The sequence below is a fragment of the Cygnus olor genome, chromosome 9 (genome assembly GCF_009769625.2).
Source record: "Cygnus olor isolate bCygOlo1 chromosome 9, bCygOlo1.pri.v2, whole genome shotgun sequence".
NCBI lineage: Eukaryota > Metazoa > Chordata > Aves > Anseriformes > Anatidae > Cygnus > Cygnus olor.
Window position 1 is genome coordinate 23,101,441 of NC_049177.1, and position 14,023 is coordinate 23,115,463.

Sequence of the window (14,023 nt, forward strand, 5' to 3'; positions counted from 1 at the left end):
CTGGATCAGTTCACTTACATTCCCTCTGGTTATACATCTTGTTTCCTGTCTGTTCTGGTACAATTACCTCACAAACATTTCATCATTGCCCATCTTCTCTTGACATAGCTTCCAGGTTTCTCTATAAAGTGCTCTGACTCTGCTGCTTTTCCTGTTTGTGCCCCAGTGCTTAATGTTTGTACAGATTTATTGATTGTTTTTCTTACTGTTATTTTATTCTGCTATTTTACTGCTACAATTAACATTTATTAGAAAAAAATATTTTTATACCTTGTGTTTAAGGACATCACTGCACATTTTTTGGCAACAATGAGAGTAGCTGACTAAAAATTGGGGGTGAGAATAAAAGGAGTAGGAGAGACAAGGCAGCACAAGAGAGTTAGCAAATTGCCCTTCGCTTTTCGCATGGTTAAATCCTAAACACTGGTAAGTGCCCTTTCACTGGGGAGGAGAGTTCATATTTAAGTACAAGTGTGCTTAATCAGAAAGGAAACACCACAGGCATCTGCATTTCTTTGTGCGACATTTAAAATCTTAGGTAGTTTTCATCAGCTGCTGACAAGATGTTTTGCATGAACATGAAAGTTAAAATTACTTGACTGTCTTCACTGAGCAAACCTCAGCCATTGTACATCACTCCTCCAGTGGCCCTGGGAAATGCACTGACGTTTTATTAAAGCTATGTCCCTGCAGGCTAGGTAATGCTGGAGATGCTGAAAGGCAAACCATGTAAAACCTGCTTAGCGGTGACTGCCTGCCTACCTGTAGGTTGGTGAATGTTGTTTTTTTTTTTCTTTTCTTTTTTTTTTTTTTCCCCCCAATACAAGCGAGTTGCTGCTTCGGCAAAAAATGCAGGCTCTTAATGCCATAATACTCCATCTGTGCCTTTGGAATCCACTTCCAGACCAAATCATCACTACAACCTTTATTATGATTAATTATTGTGCACAGAAGATTCCCAGCTGCAGTGGTGGCTCCAACAACAGGCACTGGCAGCTCCTGGGCAGAGTGCTCAGAAGTGGCTCTCCTTCCCCGTGGTACATCCACCAGCTGAGGTGCCCTGGAGTAGTTGGCAGGAACTTCTTCTGATCGTTGCCTTTGTGACTTTTAGAAAATACAGCCTCTGAATCCCAAAGGATGAATTCTGTTTACTGTGAAAAATGGATGGAAATGCTGCTCTTATTCAAGATTGCTATCAAAAAAAAAAAAAAAAAAAAGAAACAACAACAAAAAAACCCACTTCAATTTTCAGTAATACTTTGAGATAAAACCTATAAAACTCAGGGATTTAAAACAAACCAAAGGTGATGTTTTAATGCTCTGTGTGTCTGGATGCAGTTCAGTCTTCCTTATGATCTTGGGCACATCTTTTAATTTCCAGTATCTCTGGACTGATAAATAGAAAGTCCTTCAGGTTGCAGGCTGTCTCTGTGCATTTTGTACTGAACCTGCCTTCAGGCAAAAGGGAGAGAATTAACAGAGAATCGCAATGTTCCTGTGACTGGTAAAGTGCCTCTTCTGCCAAACCAATGTGCACGGTGCCTGCCTGCGGTGCCACGTTCTGCCTGCGTGCACTGAGGTTTTCCTTTCCTGTTCAACTTGCTGCAACCCATGCTGAAGGAAAATCCACTTGCAGATTGTTTTCAGTGTTAAAATGCTATTGCATGATACGTAGGAAGGGACTGGGAAAAGTCAGCGCTGTTTCAGTCTTGTATGATTTCCTTGGTGCAAAGGTGAGAGGAAGAAGAGAGGAGTTTATCAGACAGGTTAATACACCAGGAAACTGTTTAGGGCAGAATAATAAGCAGAATATACTGGCAAGAAACTAATGGAGGCTACTGATGAAGAATAATTCATGTAAAATAAAGTTTCATAATAGTTGAACATCATTAGTGTTTCAAGAACATTGTTGGACTCAAAACTTTAATTTGTATCCCTACAAAGATGTAGGTATGTAACATCAAATCATACTGAACCTCATATTATTTTTTGTTTACTTTCTGTACTTACTATGTAGTCATACAGCAAAACCTGAGGGCGTTTGTTGTACTTCACCCCTAAGCCACCTGCTCTGACAACTCTGTTTTTCAAGCAGATGGTATTGTGATGAATTACCCAATATTCTCGAATCATGGCATGTTCCTGAAAAAAAAAAAAAAAAAAAGCACAGATGTTTATAACGAGGGTTTCATGATTACACAATGCTTGCACATCCACAGAGCGAAGGGGCCTTCTGTTAAAAAGGCACTCGGCCTAAGAAGGTTGCTGCTGTGAGAGGACCAACAGTGCTTAGCAGTGCCTGGGCTTTCAGGGGCGTAATAATCTCTGGACATGACCTGATGGAAGGGGTCAGTGCGTGCCTCTATGTGTTGTGCCATGGGGCAACAAAATAAGCACAGCTTCTTCCAGGGTCATCTGTTTTTCCTGAAGCTATATTTCTTTTGCAGAACACATAGACAAAGAGATCAAATCAGCTGTGAATTATGGGAAGTAAGCAAAAAAATGACTGGAATATTTTTGAGTTTTGCCCTGATGCATCACAGTGAGGGTAAATCCAACACATGACCTGATGCCAACTAGCATCAGTGCTTCCTTCCCCCTACTTGAGCAGAGCTGTGGGAAAGGCACAGCCCGACTGCCTTCAATAACAGGTGGGCTGCAGAAACCTCTCTCACCTCCTCTCCAATGCACTTCAGACCCATGCAGAGCAGTGACAGGTGGATCTGACGTTTTACCTCATGACAGACACCGAAGTTATTTCTACTAAAACCCATAGCTGTGACACATTCAGGTGCCGTGAACCATTTATTGAAGAGTGGACAAGGGCACACTGAGCTTGTTTCCTCTATAACTCTCCACCATCAGGTCCCAGCAGGTCCCAATGTAAGCCTCAGTTCTTTCATTCACATTTTCAGTGTTCTGGATGAAACTGAAATCTGAAAACAGCAGTGGCTTAAGCTAAACCTTTGGACACCCCTATGACTTTTTTCATGAGAGATATGTATCTCATTGTTACCGAAACTGAAAGATGGAAAATCATAGTAGTGATGAGGCCTAAAATAAAGGGTGATAATTGGGAATCGGGAAGAGTTCCAGCCTTCCCCATTTGAGTACTGCTTAACAGACCCAAATGAGTTAATTTATGCATTGAAATTCTTAGTTATTCACAGAGTTTCAGTCTGAGAGGATGGGTTATCACAGAGTGAACTTCATGCTGCTCTTGGAAGGCGATTACCAGTAGCCAACCTTAGTTTTCAGAGCCACACAGGTGTCATTTCTGCTTTTGAGAGTGGACAGCAAAGACAACTATTTTTATGTATTTAATAGCTGTCAAAAATATTTGATATCTGTTGAATATATTATCACAAGATAACACATAAAATGTTTTTTTTGTCAATGAAGGATCATGTAAAACAATGTCATGCTTTGCAAAACAGCATGCTCTTTACCTTGGGGAAAAAGCCAGCATTAACCCCTAGCTCAGTCCTTCCAATCTCCAGATCCTTTCTTCTTCCACCTGTACATTGGATGAGTTGGACCATTTACCTTTTTTTTTTTTTTTTTTAAACCATTTACCTGATTGAAGTCAGGAGAGGAAAGGCAGACTAATCTGAACTTCCTTGCTTCAAACATACCCACACTAGCCTTGGTGGTGTAAAACACATTTTTACGTAATTTTAAATAAGTAGAGCATTAGTATCCATAGGAAAGAAAACGGAAGCATAAAAATGTAAAACACAGTTATAGGCAATTGATTAATCTTCTTCAGAAATCTGTGAAACCTAGCACGTAATTCAATTAAACTCATCATGTTCACACAATATTTCAGCTTTTTTTTTAACGTTCCAGTTTTACCTGTTTTCTTACAAGCTAAACACCGGGGCTATAATAATGTTATGCAAGACATGCTGTGTATACGTTAATCATTCTTTACTTTCTTTATTGAATCTGATCCCTATATGAGACAAAGTAATGAGTTATGTAAGAATACAATAGGGGATTAAGAGTAAATGAACATTCAAAAAAATAATAATAACAATAATGCGTCTATCTTTCCACTGGCTGTATTTCCTCATTGGCTCAGATTTCTTCAAGAATTTTCTAAAAGTACAGACCATAACTGTGCTAATAAAGAGGAAATTATATTAACCTATAATTAGAGTAATAATAAGAAAGTTACAGATGATCATAACTGAAACAATAAGAGGAAAATATAATTATGTTAATGGCTTATATGAGTGTTTGTGTCTTCTGTATACTTAATAAATTGGTATCCATTTTCATGATATGTACCTAAGACACCTTTCCTAATATTATCAAATTTCCCTTCAAATCAATTGGGTCTCATGACTTTTCTAACTATTTGTTAATAGAAATATTGTTTGAAATTTCTGCTAGTCTCATACAGCAACTGAAGCCTCCTGAGCAGAGTGGACCTGTGTTGTGTTCACTGGCACAATCTGGAAATGCTCACCCTGGCACAGGGTGATGGCATTTCAGAAGGTTCAGACAGTGGAATAGCAGTCATCTCTGGAAATGTTGACTAGTACAGGAGATCAGCCATGTGGATGCTACTAATGTCCCCAGTGAAAAGCTTATGTTGAGACAAACCCCTGCCTCTCAATGGAGCACCGCTGTAATACCTGGATGGCAATAACTCCATCAAGGATATTTTAATCTCTGCTTCATTACTTTGTCAGTTCTGGCAGACACCTACTCCACCAGGTATTTTGTCACTGCCCTGGTGGCATCCTCTTTCTGGAAGCTTCTCTGGAGTGAGACTTCTCTGAATAACCAGAATAATGACAGAATTTCAGACAGGTCTGGTGACCAGCTACAATCAGCCCTAGCAACACTCAGTCTCTCAACAGGCTTCATAATGGTGTCAGTGTTTTACATGAACATTAAAATTTACATACAGGGGTGTCACGTGCAGTGCCAAGGATGAGATTTGCAGAAGAAATACAGGCAGAGCAGGAAGAAGTAACTGTCCTTCTCAGGGTCACTGTATATGGGCAACTACTGTGCAGAGATGCTTTGCAAGCAGGGTAAACTCAACTTAAAATCAAAGGCAATTATTTATTTCATAATATGCCCAGTCAAATAATGTGAATGTAAGCCCCAAAGCTGAGCATTAGTGGATCCATGCTGCTGCTGAGCCCCTGTCTTCTGTTTTTTCACCTGAAAATTTCACAGCTTTTGGCTTCAGTGTTTTTCCCACTGAGTCCTTGAGCTGCTAACTGTCCCCATCTCAGCAATCTTACCCCTGTCTGCAGTTTCACCTTTCTTATCTTGTACAGCTTGAGTTTGTTTTCTTCACAGCTTTTTCTCACGACATAGCAGTTTTCTCAGAAGTGCAAGCCAAGGTCATGCAGCTGCTCTATGGGAAAACTCAGCCTATGATTGGAGACAGCCAAGCCCCCCTAGGGAGCTTACCAGAGCTGGAGTTTAAATAAAACCTCTTCATTTTTTTCATAAAAATGAGATTTCATATAGTATAGCCATAATTTGCCTTTTGAATTTCCTCTCAGCAATTAAAAAGAAGAAAAAAAAAGCTTCCTACCTATCCATATAATTTGTATATATATATTTCCAAACACACTTCACATGTGATATCTTTTACATTGAAGTGACATTTGCAAAGTTTTTCAGCCCAGCTATTCTTATGGGAGCCCAGGTGCTCTTTCTGAGACTGTAAATGGCTTGGAAGGGCAGGGTCAAATCCAGAGCAGGGGACACTTCACATGTGAACAAACCTTGAAAGCCTAGAGGATGTCCTGGGAAAGGGGCCCACGCTTTCTACTTGGAATAGCTGAGGTGCATTATTTTTCAAACAGGTTTTTCCCTCAGAGATTCTCAGCTCTGTTAGGTGACTCCTGAGTATAGTCCAAAATGTGCATCACTTGGGGTATTCGTAAAGGTAAACATCTGCTTCTGTCTAGGTAATATCGTGAAGGGCAGTTTAATAATAAACAAAAACATAACAAAACCATTTGATATTTCTATAACACATATTGTTTAAATTCTCTGAGCTTCTTAGACTATTAAATGTCAATCTTTCCTAGAGCTGGCCTTTGTTTTCATTTCCTAAGAGACCTGGGCACCTCTTCCACCAAAATTCCTGTGTCAGTGTGAGATCTATTTCATATGTATGTGCTGAATGATGAAAAAACTCCTGTCTTTGGTGGCAATTTTTTAAGAACCTTGCCTTAAATAAAGATTTACATGACCTCAAAAAATAGTCTGACAGATAGATGGATAAGGATATATAAAAGTATCATCAGTATATGTAGATGTATATACATACATACATATATAAACATGCTGTTCTATATGTCTGCTGTTTTGTGCCTCCTTTCCTTTAAAACTCCCAAAGGAAAGCTGGGAAAATGACCAGTCTACACAGAATTACTAAAGGCATTAAATGTATTTAATCTCTAATTTTCTCTCAGGTACTTTTAGTAATCTAAGGAATAACTAATATAAGTGTTTCCTCTCGCAGCACACGGTGATGAAACTTTAATTTATATGTTAATTTTTTAATTAAAGGAAAATTAATAGAAGAGGGCTTACTTTTCTTAAAAAGTATAGCATTATATTCTAACATTGGACTAAAGTGTAGTAGTCAATTATAACAGTCTCCACAGTTGGCCTCAATGCCCCCCTTCCCTGAAGACAGCCAGGTAACCCCAAGGCTGAACAGAGAGCCAAAACCAGCCATCCACTTCCCACAGGGTCACCTTGTTGGAGCCCATGGGAATGCTCCACATTTTGCATTTATCAACTGAGCCTGCGTGAGGGTGTGTGGCTGCTCGCAGAGCATTGGGAAGCAGGGAAGAGGAGAAGAGAGAGAACAAGGTGGAGAAAGCAGATGTGGGACAGCACGGCCAACTCTGGAAAAACAATGAAGCCAGAAAGAGCATTTTGTGTATGTCTTCTGCTCATTGTCTACTGCTGAAGACCACAATGAGAGTTGAGAAAACAAGTTTGTCATAAGCATCCAAAATTCCTTGTTTAAAAGTGGCTTCTAACAAATTTTGGGGCTTATGATTCTTTCCTCTGATGTCATGGAAATGAAGCCAATATGTGTCACCTGGCAATGTTCCCAGCAGAGACATTTAAGTCAGTGAATGTGTGTGTCAGAGAAAATGGGAAACTGCCTTAAACAGCACAACTTAGTGTTTCCTGCAGGAAACTGCACTTGAAATGTTTTAATCAGCTGGAGGTGTCTCTAGACTTGATTCCAAATTAACCCTAGGATTTATTTAGGATTTATGTTTACATAAACTTATGTTTACATAACTGCAACCAACATCTTGGCTAGGAATTCTGAATTTCAAACTAGCAACCATATTGGACACTTCCATGCCAAAAATTCTGGGATTTATAATTTGGATTGGGTTTGGAATGGGATATATTCTCTCCAGTGGACATGTCCTTGCAATGCACCCATCGAATGTCTGATCCTGAAGGTAGATTGTAAAATTACCAGGAAAGACCGAATGAACATGCTTTCTTGAGCTTTTCCCTATTAAAATACTATTTCACATGCTAGCTTCTAAAAATCATTTGTAGTCTCCATGTTAAGGTCTATAAACTTCATACTTTTTATTTCTTCTTTATTTCTGTTCTACGTTTTGCCAAATATTGCTTTTGTGTAATTGAAACAGAGCTATAGTTTGATTATTAAACAGAGGGAAGGTAATTGTCTCGAGCTCCAGCAGGGGAAGCAAAGGCCTTGGTAGCAGCTAACCTTGCAGGGTGGGACAGTTGCTTTACTCAGAGCAGTGTTGCAGAGCAGATGCTGCCTGGGGCCAGGAGCCCCGGCCACCAAAGGATGGCCTTCTGGCATCACGCAGTGGCTCAGGGGCATGGCTTTGACAAGACATTTTGTAAGTGGGGTGTATATGATTTATTTATTTACTCCCCTCCATGTCTCTTTTCTGCCTTCATTTCTACCTCACAACATTGGCACTTTACATAAGCTCTCTGGAGCTGTCTCCGTAGCTTGTAGCACTGCGGGTCCTGTTCCCAGCTGGGGATGGGGCAGGCACAGATTCACAAACACCGTGGGCCCCTGCACTGTGTGACGTGTCCCCAGCTGGGCAGCAGCCCCGACAGCTCTGGCACGCAGTTTAGACTGGGTTGGCATCCCCAGCCTCGAACTCTGACAGAAACAATACTTTGCAGACTCAGGAAAAAGGAGTATACTCGTATACTAAAGGAGTATCCTCATACACTAAAAGGTAGGATGATTTATTTTTTTAACCCTAAAAAGAGAGACAGAACTGTGTGTGACGCCATATGGGGACCGTTTTTCACCCTAACATCACTACAGGACAACACAGACGTCTACAGTAGTCCTCAGATGGCCATGAGTCAAGTAATACCAGTGATGCTTGCCGGTTGTTGACATGTCTGTGCAGTGGACACTCCTCTTTTATCTGCCACAGTTGTTTATAACCATAAATAGTGACTTATGTTACAGTGAATAGAAAACTTTGAGATACTTTAACATTGTGCTAATCTTGTGCTGTACATCAGCAAAAAAGAACAGGTAGTGTCAGTGCTCTAGACGTGATGAAGGAAAGAGAGCCAGGATTTTACTATATTTGTAGTTCTGTTTATCTTCCCAGATAAAACTGTTGCCCTGTGCTAAAAACAAATCACTGCCTCTTCCCTTTCCTATAGAAGCTCATGCCTGATTTCCTCCAAAACGAGTTTCTCTCTGTAGCATTTCTCCAACGATACCATTAGCCTTTGAGCAGATGTCAGATACTACGGAACGGCTGCCTGCAGATCAAGTTGCTGCTGCCAACTCTCGCGAGCTTTGTGTCAGAAACAGTTGATTATAATGTCAGTACTGTCCAATTTACGGGCTTAAAGCAGCAGCTGCATACTGCATTTTCCCTGAAGTATTCAAAGAACCTGACTCTTAAAAACTTTGTAGTTCTTGTAATAGAATTGGGGTAAGTGATTCTCTATTTACACGTCTCTGTCTGCCAGGGTAATTTATAGTTCAGCTTGATTTGCACGGGGATTGTGATCTTTTAAAATGTTACGCTCTGCCCATTTGTTGCTCTCTTGGGAAAACTCACTCCGCTCTGCAAATGGAACGAGTAAGCAGGCGTGTGTATCAGACCTTGGTATTATTCAGGGGATCCTGGGCTAAGTAAATTAAACCGAGCCAGAAATCACTTATTAATTCAACCATCTTTTCTATTTAAATAGTGTCTTTATAGTCTTGTGTGTAGATTTTTTGGCTGGGTAAAGATTTGCAGGGAGAAGAAACAATCATTGAAATAAATTGTATTCCCTTGTGGAATAAGAATACAAAAGTGTATTTTGTTTAACTTTTGATGGAGAAAACTACTACAGAAGCAGTTTTTTAATGTACGCAAATACATTATATGATATACGTCTACTCAGTTAAGGTTGATGAGCTAAAGCACTCTTCTGCTCTTTTACTCTCATAGTAATGATAAAGGAATATTTGTTTTTCTCAGTGTGTTTTTCGTCGTTGAGTTTGTTTTAATGCAGCATTAGAAACCTTATTAAATGTAATATTAGTCTTACATTGAAGGTGTAATTATAATCCTCTGTCCCTTGCTACTTTTGTCAATATTAGCAGAGTAACTCGAGACTAGACAAACCCTTTCATTCAGTAGTACAAAACTTCTGCATTTTTCAAGCTTGATCTATTTCAAACTTTTTCTTTAAAATGGCTACTATCCTCTTGCAGAAACCATTAACAAGGTACAGAATTTAATTTGGAGTTAGTTTTTTTTTCATGTAATTCTTGTGTAAAACTTTATAGGATCAAAAGTTATGCCTGCTACAGTGTTTTCTTCCTGTCCCATTCTTTTCTAATTAACAGGGGAAGACAGAGCACAATTAATTTTAATTACTATTTAGATAGTAAAAGCTTTAGGAACTGTAACCTCTCTGTTTTTATTTAGTACTTTTTTTTTTCTCGTTAATGATGATGTTTAAAACCTCTTACCATTTCCAGCTTGTTGTTATTGTTCATTCCTAGGTAATGCATTAGAAGTGAATACGAAGGGAAAAAAAGAAAGTGTCAATGAAACAGCAAACATAGAAATTACTTTTCCCATCTGACAGTACTATGTAGTGGGTGCATGGATACCCAGCTAGGTTCTACTATTACCATTTCTGGGCTGACTGTGAGATAGGAGCAAAGAGCTTGGTTCTAACCTAATCTTAAAATATTTTTTCTCATCCAGCTCTTACAAAATTTTTAATTGGAATGAATGAAAAACCAAAAGGACTAGCACACAGTAAGGGGAGCTAAATAGCAGTCAATGGTGTGAGTCTCCCGCACGGGGACTGTGGGCTGCTGGAACAAGCTTCTGCTTAAACCAGCTCTGCAGGAGTTGCTGGACCACGTGGGTCGTCCAGATTGACTGCTCACATCTGTAAAATTTAGCATATATATTAAACTTAGCATTCGCAGGTTTCTAAACACCAAGCTTACAGCTGGGTGGAGCATTAGACCAGCTCTGAAACCTATTACCCCATTAACTGCTTTTTTTTTTTTTTTTTTTTTTAATAAAAGGACAAGAAAGTAAATGTTTATTTTTCTTAATTTTATCTATTTTCTATCTATTTTGATGAATGCTAAAAATACCATCTCTGAAGGTTCTTTTCTGCATGTTTGATGCTATCTCAAAGTCGGGAACTTCCTTGCACAAAATGTTCTTTTTTTTTTTTCCCTTGCATTTTCTTAGTTTATTTCTAACAATATGCAAACAAGCAAGAGGAGCTCAGATTAGGCGCACAGCTGTACTTTCCACAGAAATTAGCCTCCTTCCTTTTAAGGACACAAGTGCTTCTCATTAACAAAGAATAGCCTGTTTAAAGTAGCTGGACAGAGTACACTATGTACAACAGGGCAATAAGTAAAAAATAGAAGGAAGCTTTGTTGAGCATTTTCAAATATGTAATCCATAGAAATTAGTTTATGTAAATGGTATTTTTCTGGCTTTTCACTTTCAAGAGGATGATACTGGGTGTTTTTAAATAGTATTTGGAAAGGCTGTAGTAAATGGGACCATTAGTATGCTTAAATAGGGTATGTAATCAGTATCTGTACCTTTAGCTTTAAGATAGTATTAATTGTTAGTTTGAAAAGTTCTTAGGAAGCAAAGACAAGGACATAAATTTTGAGGCACCACCTATATATATTTAAAAAATCCTTTTTTTAACATTTGATTTTTTGTTCTATGTCATGGAAATATGACTGTTTGTCATGATTATGATGGTTATAAGCCTGGTTAAGTTGCTTTAGGGAAATAAGATCTTGATGTTTCATTTAGGTCTTGGCGTACCTCTGTATGCAGACACCCACAGGAGCTAATGAGCTGGCACTCAGTTCAGAGGTACTTCATGTACTCCACTTGGTAAAACACTTTCCGATCTGAAGACATATTAGCAATGAGTTTACAGCAATGCCATCCTAATGGTTTGCTTCTGCCCAGGCATGCACAGTGACATGAAAGCGTAGCTCAAAAATTACGTGGACCTGGAAATCCTTGGATTAAAACTTGGTTTCAAATTCTGTTGCACTGTTCATGGAATATGTGTTTATGTGTGGAAAAATCTGTGACTAGCGATGTTTATAATCTCCTGTTATTGATCTGAGAATACAAACTGCCAAAGAACCCCCTAACAGAATAATGGTTAATTGGGCACGGCCTTTTGTGTCACAGATCATAAAATGTTCTGTTCATCATGCCAGTGGAAATGCAAGTGCTTAAGTCACCTGCTGGTGGCATGAGACACTGCTGATATTTGGGAACAGAAGAGGCAAGCATCAGGCTCAACAGTACCCTCAAAACATCTCCCTGGTCACTGCTGTGGATTTATATCAATAAATGGCATGATATATGACTTATGGCCATGTAGTCAGAGACTACTTATTTTCTTTCTCTGGTCTGGCTTCCTCACTTCTATGTTATTTTAGTGACAGACTTTTTCTGAAACACTGTATTAAATACTAGATCCTAAACATAGCTTTTGCAACAAGGCTGACAAAAAGTCATGGTTAAAGACTGCTTGAGTTTTGTGCAGCAGCACTGTCTTATTTTCTGTGCCCTTGGGATGACCTGTATCCTGCTAATACATCAAAATAATAGTCCTGAATTTCTTTTTCTCCTGTGTTTCAGGCATCATGATTTGGGTAAATGGTACAAGTATCCATACCAGATTTCTTATGTGGCTTCTTCTCCTGTATATGTTCATCAGGAAAGTAGTGCCTGAAGATAACATCATTACAACCAAGAATGGCAGAGTAAGAGGGACAAACCTGCAGGTGCTTGGGGGGACTGTGACAGCCTTCCTTGGAATACCTTACGGAAAGCCACCCATTGGTAGACTGAGATTTCAAAAACCAGAGCCTCATGAGAAGTGGTCAGATGTTTGGGATGCCACAAAACACGCGAACTCCTGTTATCAGCTTATAGATACAACTTACCCTGGATTTCCTGGATCAGAGATGTGGAATCCAAAAACTAACCTAAGTGAAGACTGCTTATACCTTAATGTATGGATTCCTTCTCCCAGACCCAAGAATGCAACTGTCATGGTTTGGATATATGGGGGTGGCTTTGAGTCTGGGTCAACTTCCCTACCTGTCTATGACGGCAAGTTTCTAGCCAGGGTAGAAAGAGTTATTGTAGTTTCCATGAACTACAGGACTGGTGCATTAGGATTTTTGGCTTTGCCGGGAAACCAGGAAGTTCCTGGAAATGCAGGTTTATTTGATCAAAGACTAGCACTTCAATGGGTCCAGGAGAACATAGCAGCCTTTGGAGGCAATCCAAAAAGTGTGACTATATTCGGAGAGAGTGCTGGCTCGGCTTCTGTAAGTTACCATATCCTTTCTCCTAAAAGCCATCCTTTATTCACAAGAGCCATCATGCAAAGTGGATCTGCAAATGCCCCTTGGGCTGCAATAACAGCATCTGAGGCCAGGAACAGAACAGTGGCTTTGGCTAAACAACTCCAGTGTCCCACCAGCAATGAGACAGAGCTAATTCTCTGCCTCCAAGACAAGGACCCAAAGGATATATTGGAGAATGAAGTTTATGTCACAAAATATGCCCCTCTTTTACAAATATATTTTTGTCCAACTGTGGATGGTGATTTTCTATTGGACATGCCAGAAACATTGATTGAAAACGGCATTTTCAAACAAACACAGATCTTGGTTGGTGTTAATAAAGATGAAGGATCGAGTTTTCTAGCATATGGAGTCCCTGGCTTCAGCAAGGACAGTGATGGCTTGATAAACAAAACAGAATTTGAAGCAGCTTTAACTCTGTCCTTTCCAGAAGCAAGCCAACTTGCAATAGAATCAATCATTTTTCAATACACAGATTGGGAAAATGAGCAAAAGCCAGAACATTACCGTGATGCCATGGATGATGTTATCGGGGACTACAATATCATATGTCCTGCAGTGGAGTTCACCAAAAAATTTGCACAACTAGGACACAATGTCTTCTTTTACTTTTTTGAACATCGATCCTCAAAGCTCCCTTGGCCTGAGTGGATGGGGGTAATGCATGGTTATGAGATTGAGTTTGTGTTCGGATTGCCTCTAGAAAGAAGAGTTAATTACACCAAAGCTGAAGAAATCTTAAGCCGGTCCGTGTTGAGGTATTGGGCAAGTTTTGCGAAAACTGGGTAAGTTTACTGTAGTAAAGTTTGTTTGGTTCAGATGGTTAGATATTTTTTTATTGCACAGACAGAAAAACCTTAATTGTCTTGATAGTGATTTGATGCCTGATGAGAATGATGAGAAAGGATTAACTGTTCAGCTAGCCATAATTCCTGCGTTAGTTCCGATAAAAGCACCGTCTTAGTAAAATAAACTGTTGACGTGTAGCTTACTGTATTGAGTGAGCTTAAGAAAGCAATGTTTATCCACCTATGAAAATAAATACAAAACATTTTTTTTTGCCATGGCAGCAGTTGGTACAAATAAGGTAATGGTTTCAAG

The 14,023-nt window shown here is 39.4% G+C and overlaps 1 protein-coding gene across 3 annotated transcripts in view; it reads left to right on the forward strand.

Annotated features, from left to right (window-relative positions):
• The first annotated feature begins 8,767 nt into the window (after positions 1-8,767).
• Positions 8,768-14,023, forward strand: part of BCHE (butyrylcholinesterase) — a 33,441-nt gene continuing 28,185 nt past the window's right edge. For 2 of the 3 annotated variants that reach the window (XM_040567291.1, XM_040567292.1), the window contains exons 1-2: positions 9,101-9,129; positions 12,186-13,707. In XM_040567291.1, the coding sequence (XP_040423225.1) occupies positions 9,111-9,129; positions 12,186-13,707 (1,541 nt within the window). In that variant the 5' untranslated portion in view covers positions 9,101-9,110. Of the gene's footprint in view, positions 8,970-9,100; positions 9,130-12,185; positions 13,708-14,023 lie in introns of those variants that run through there. The other variant, XM_040567293.1, reaches the window with a different exon arrangement.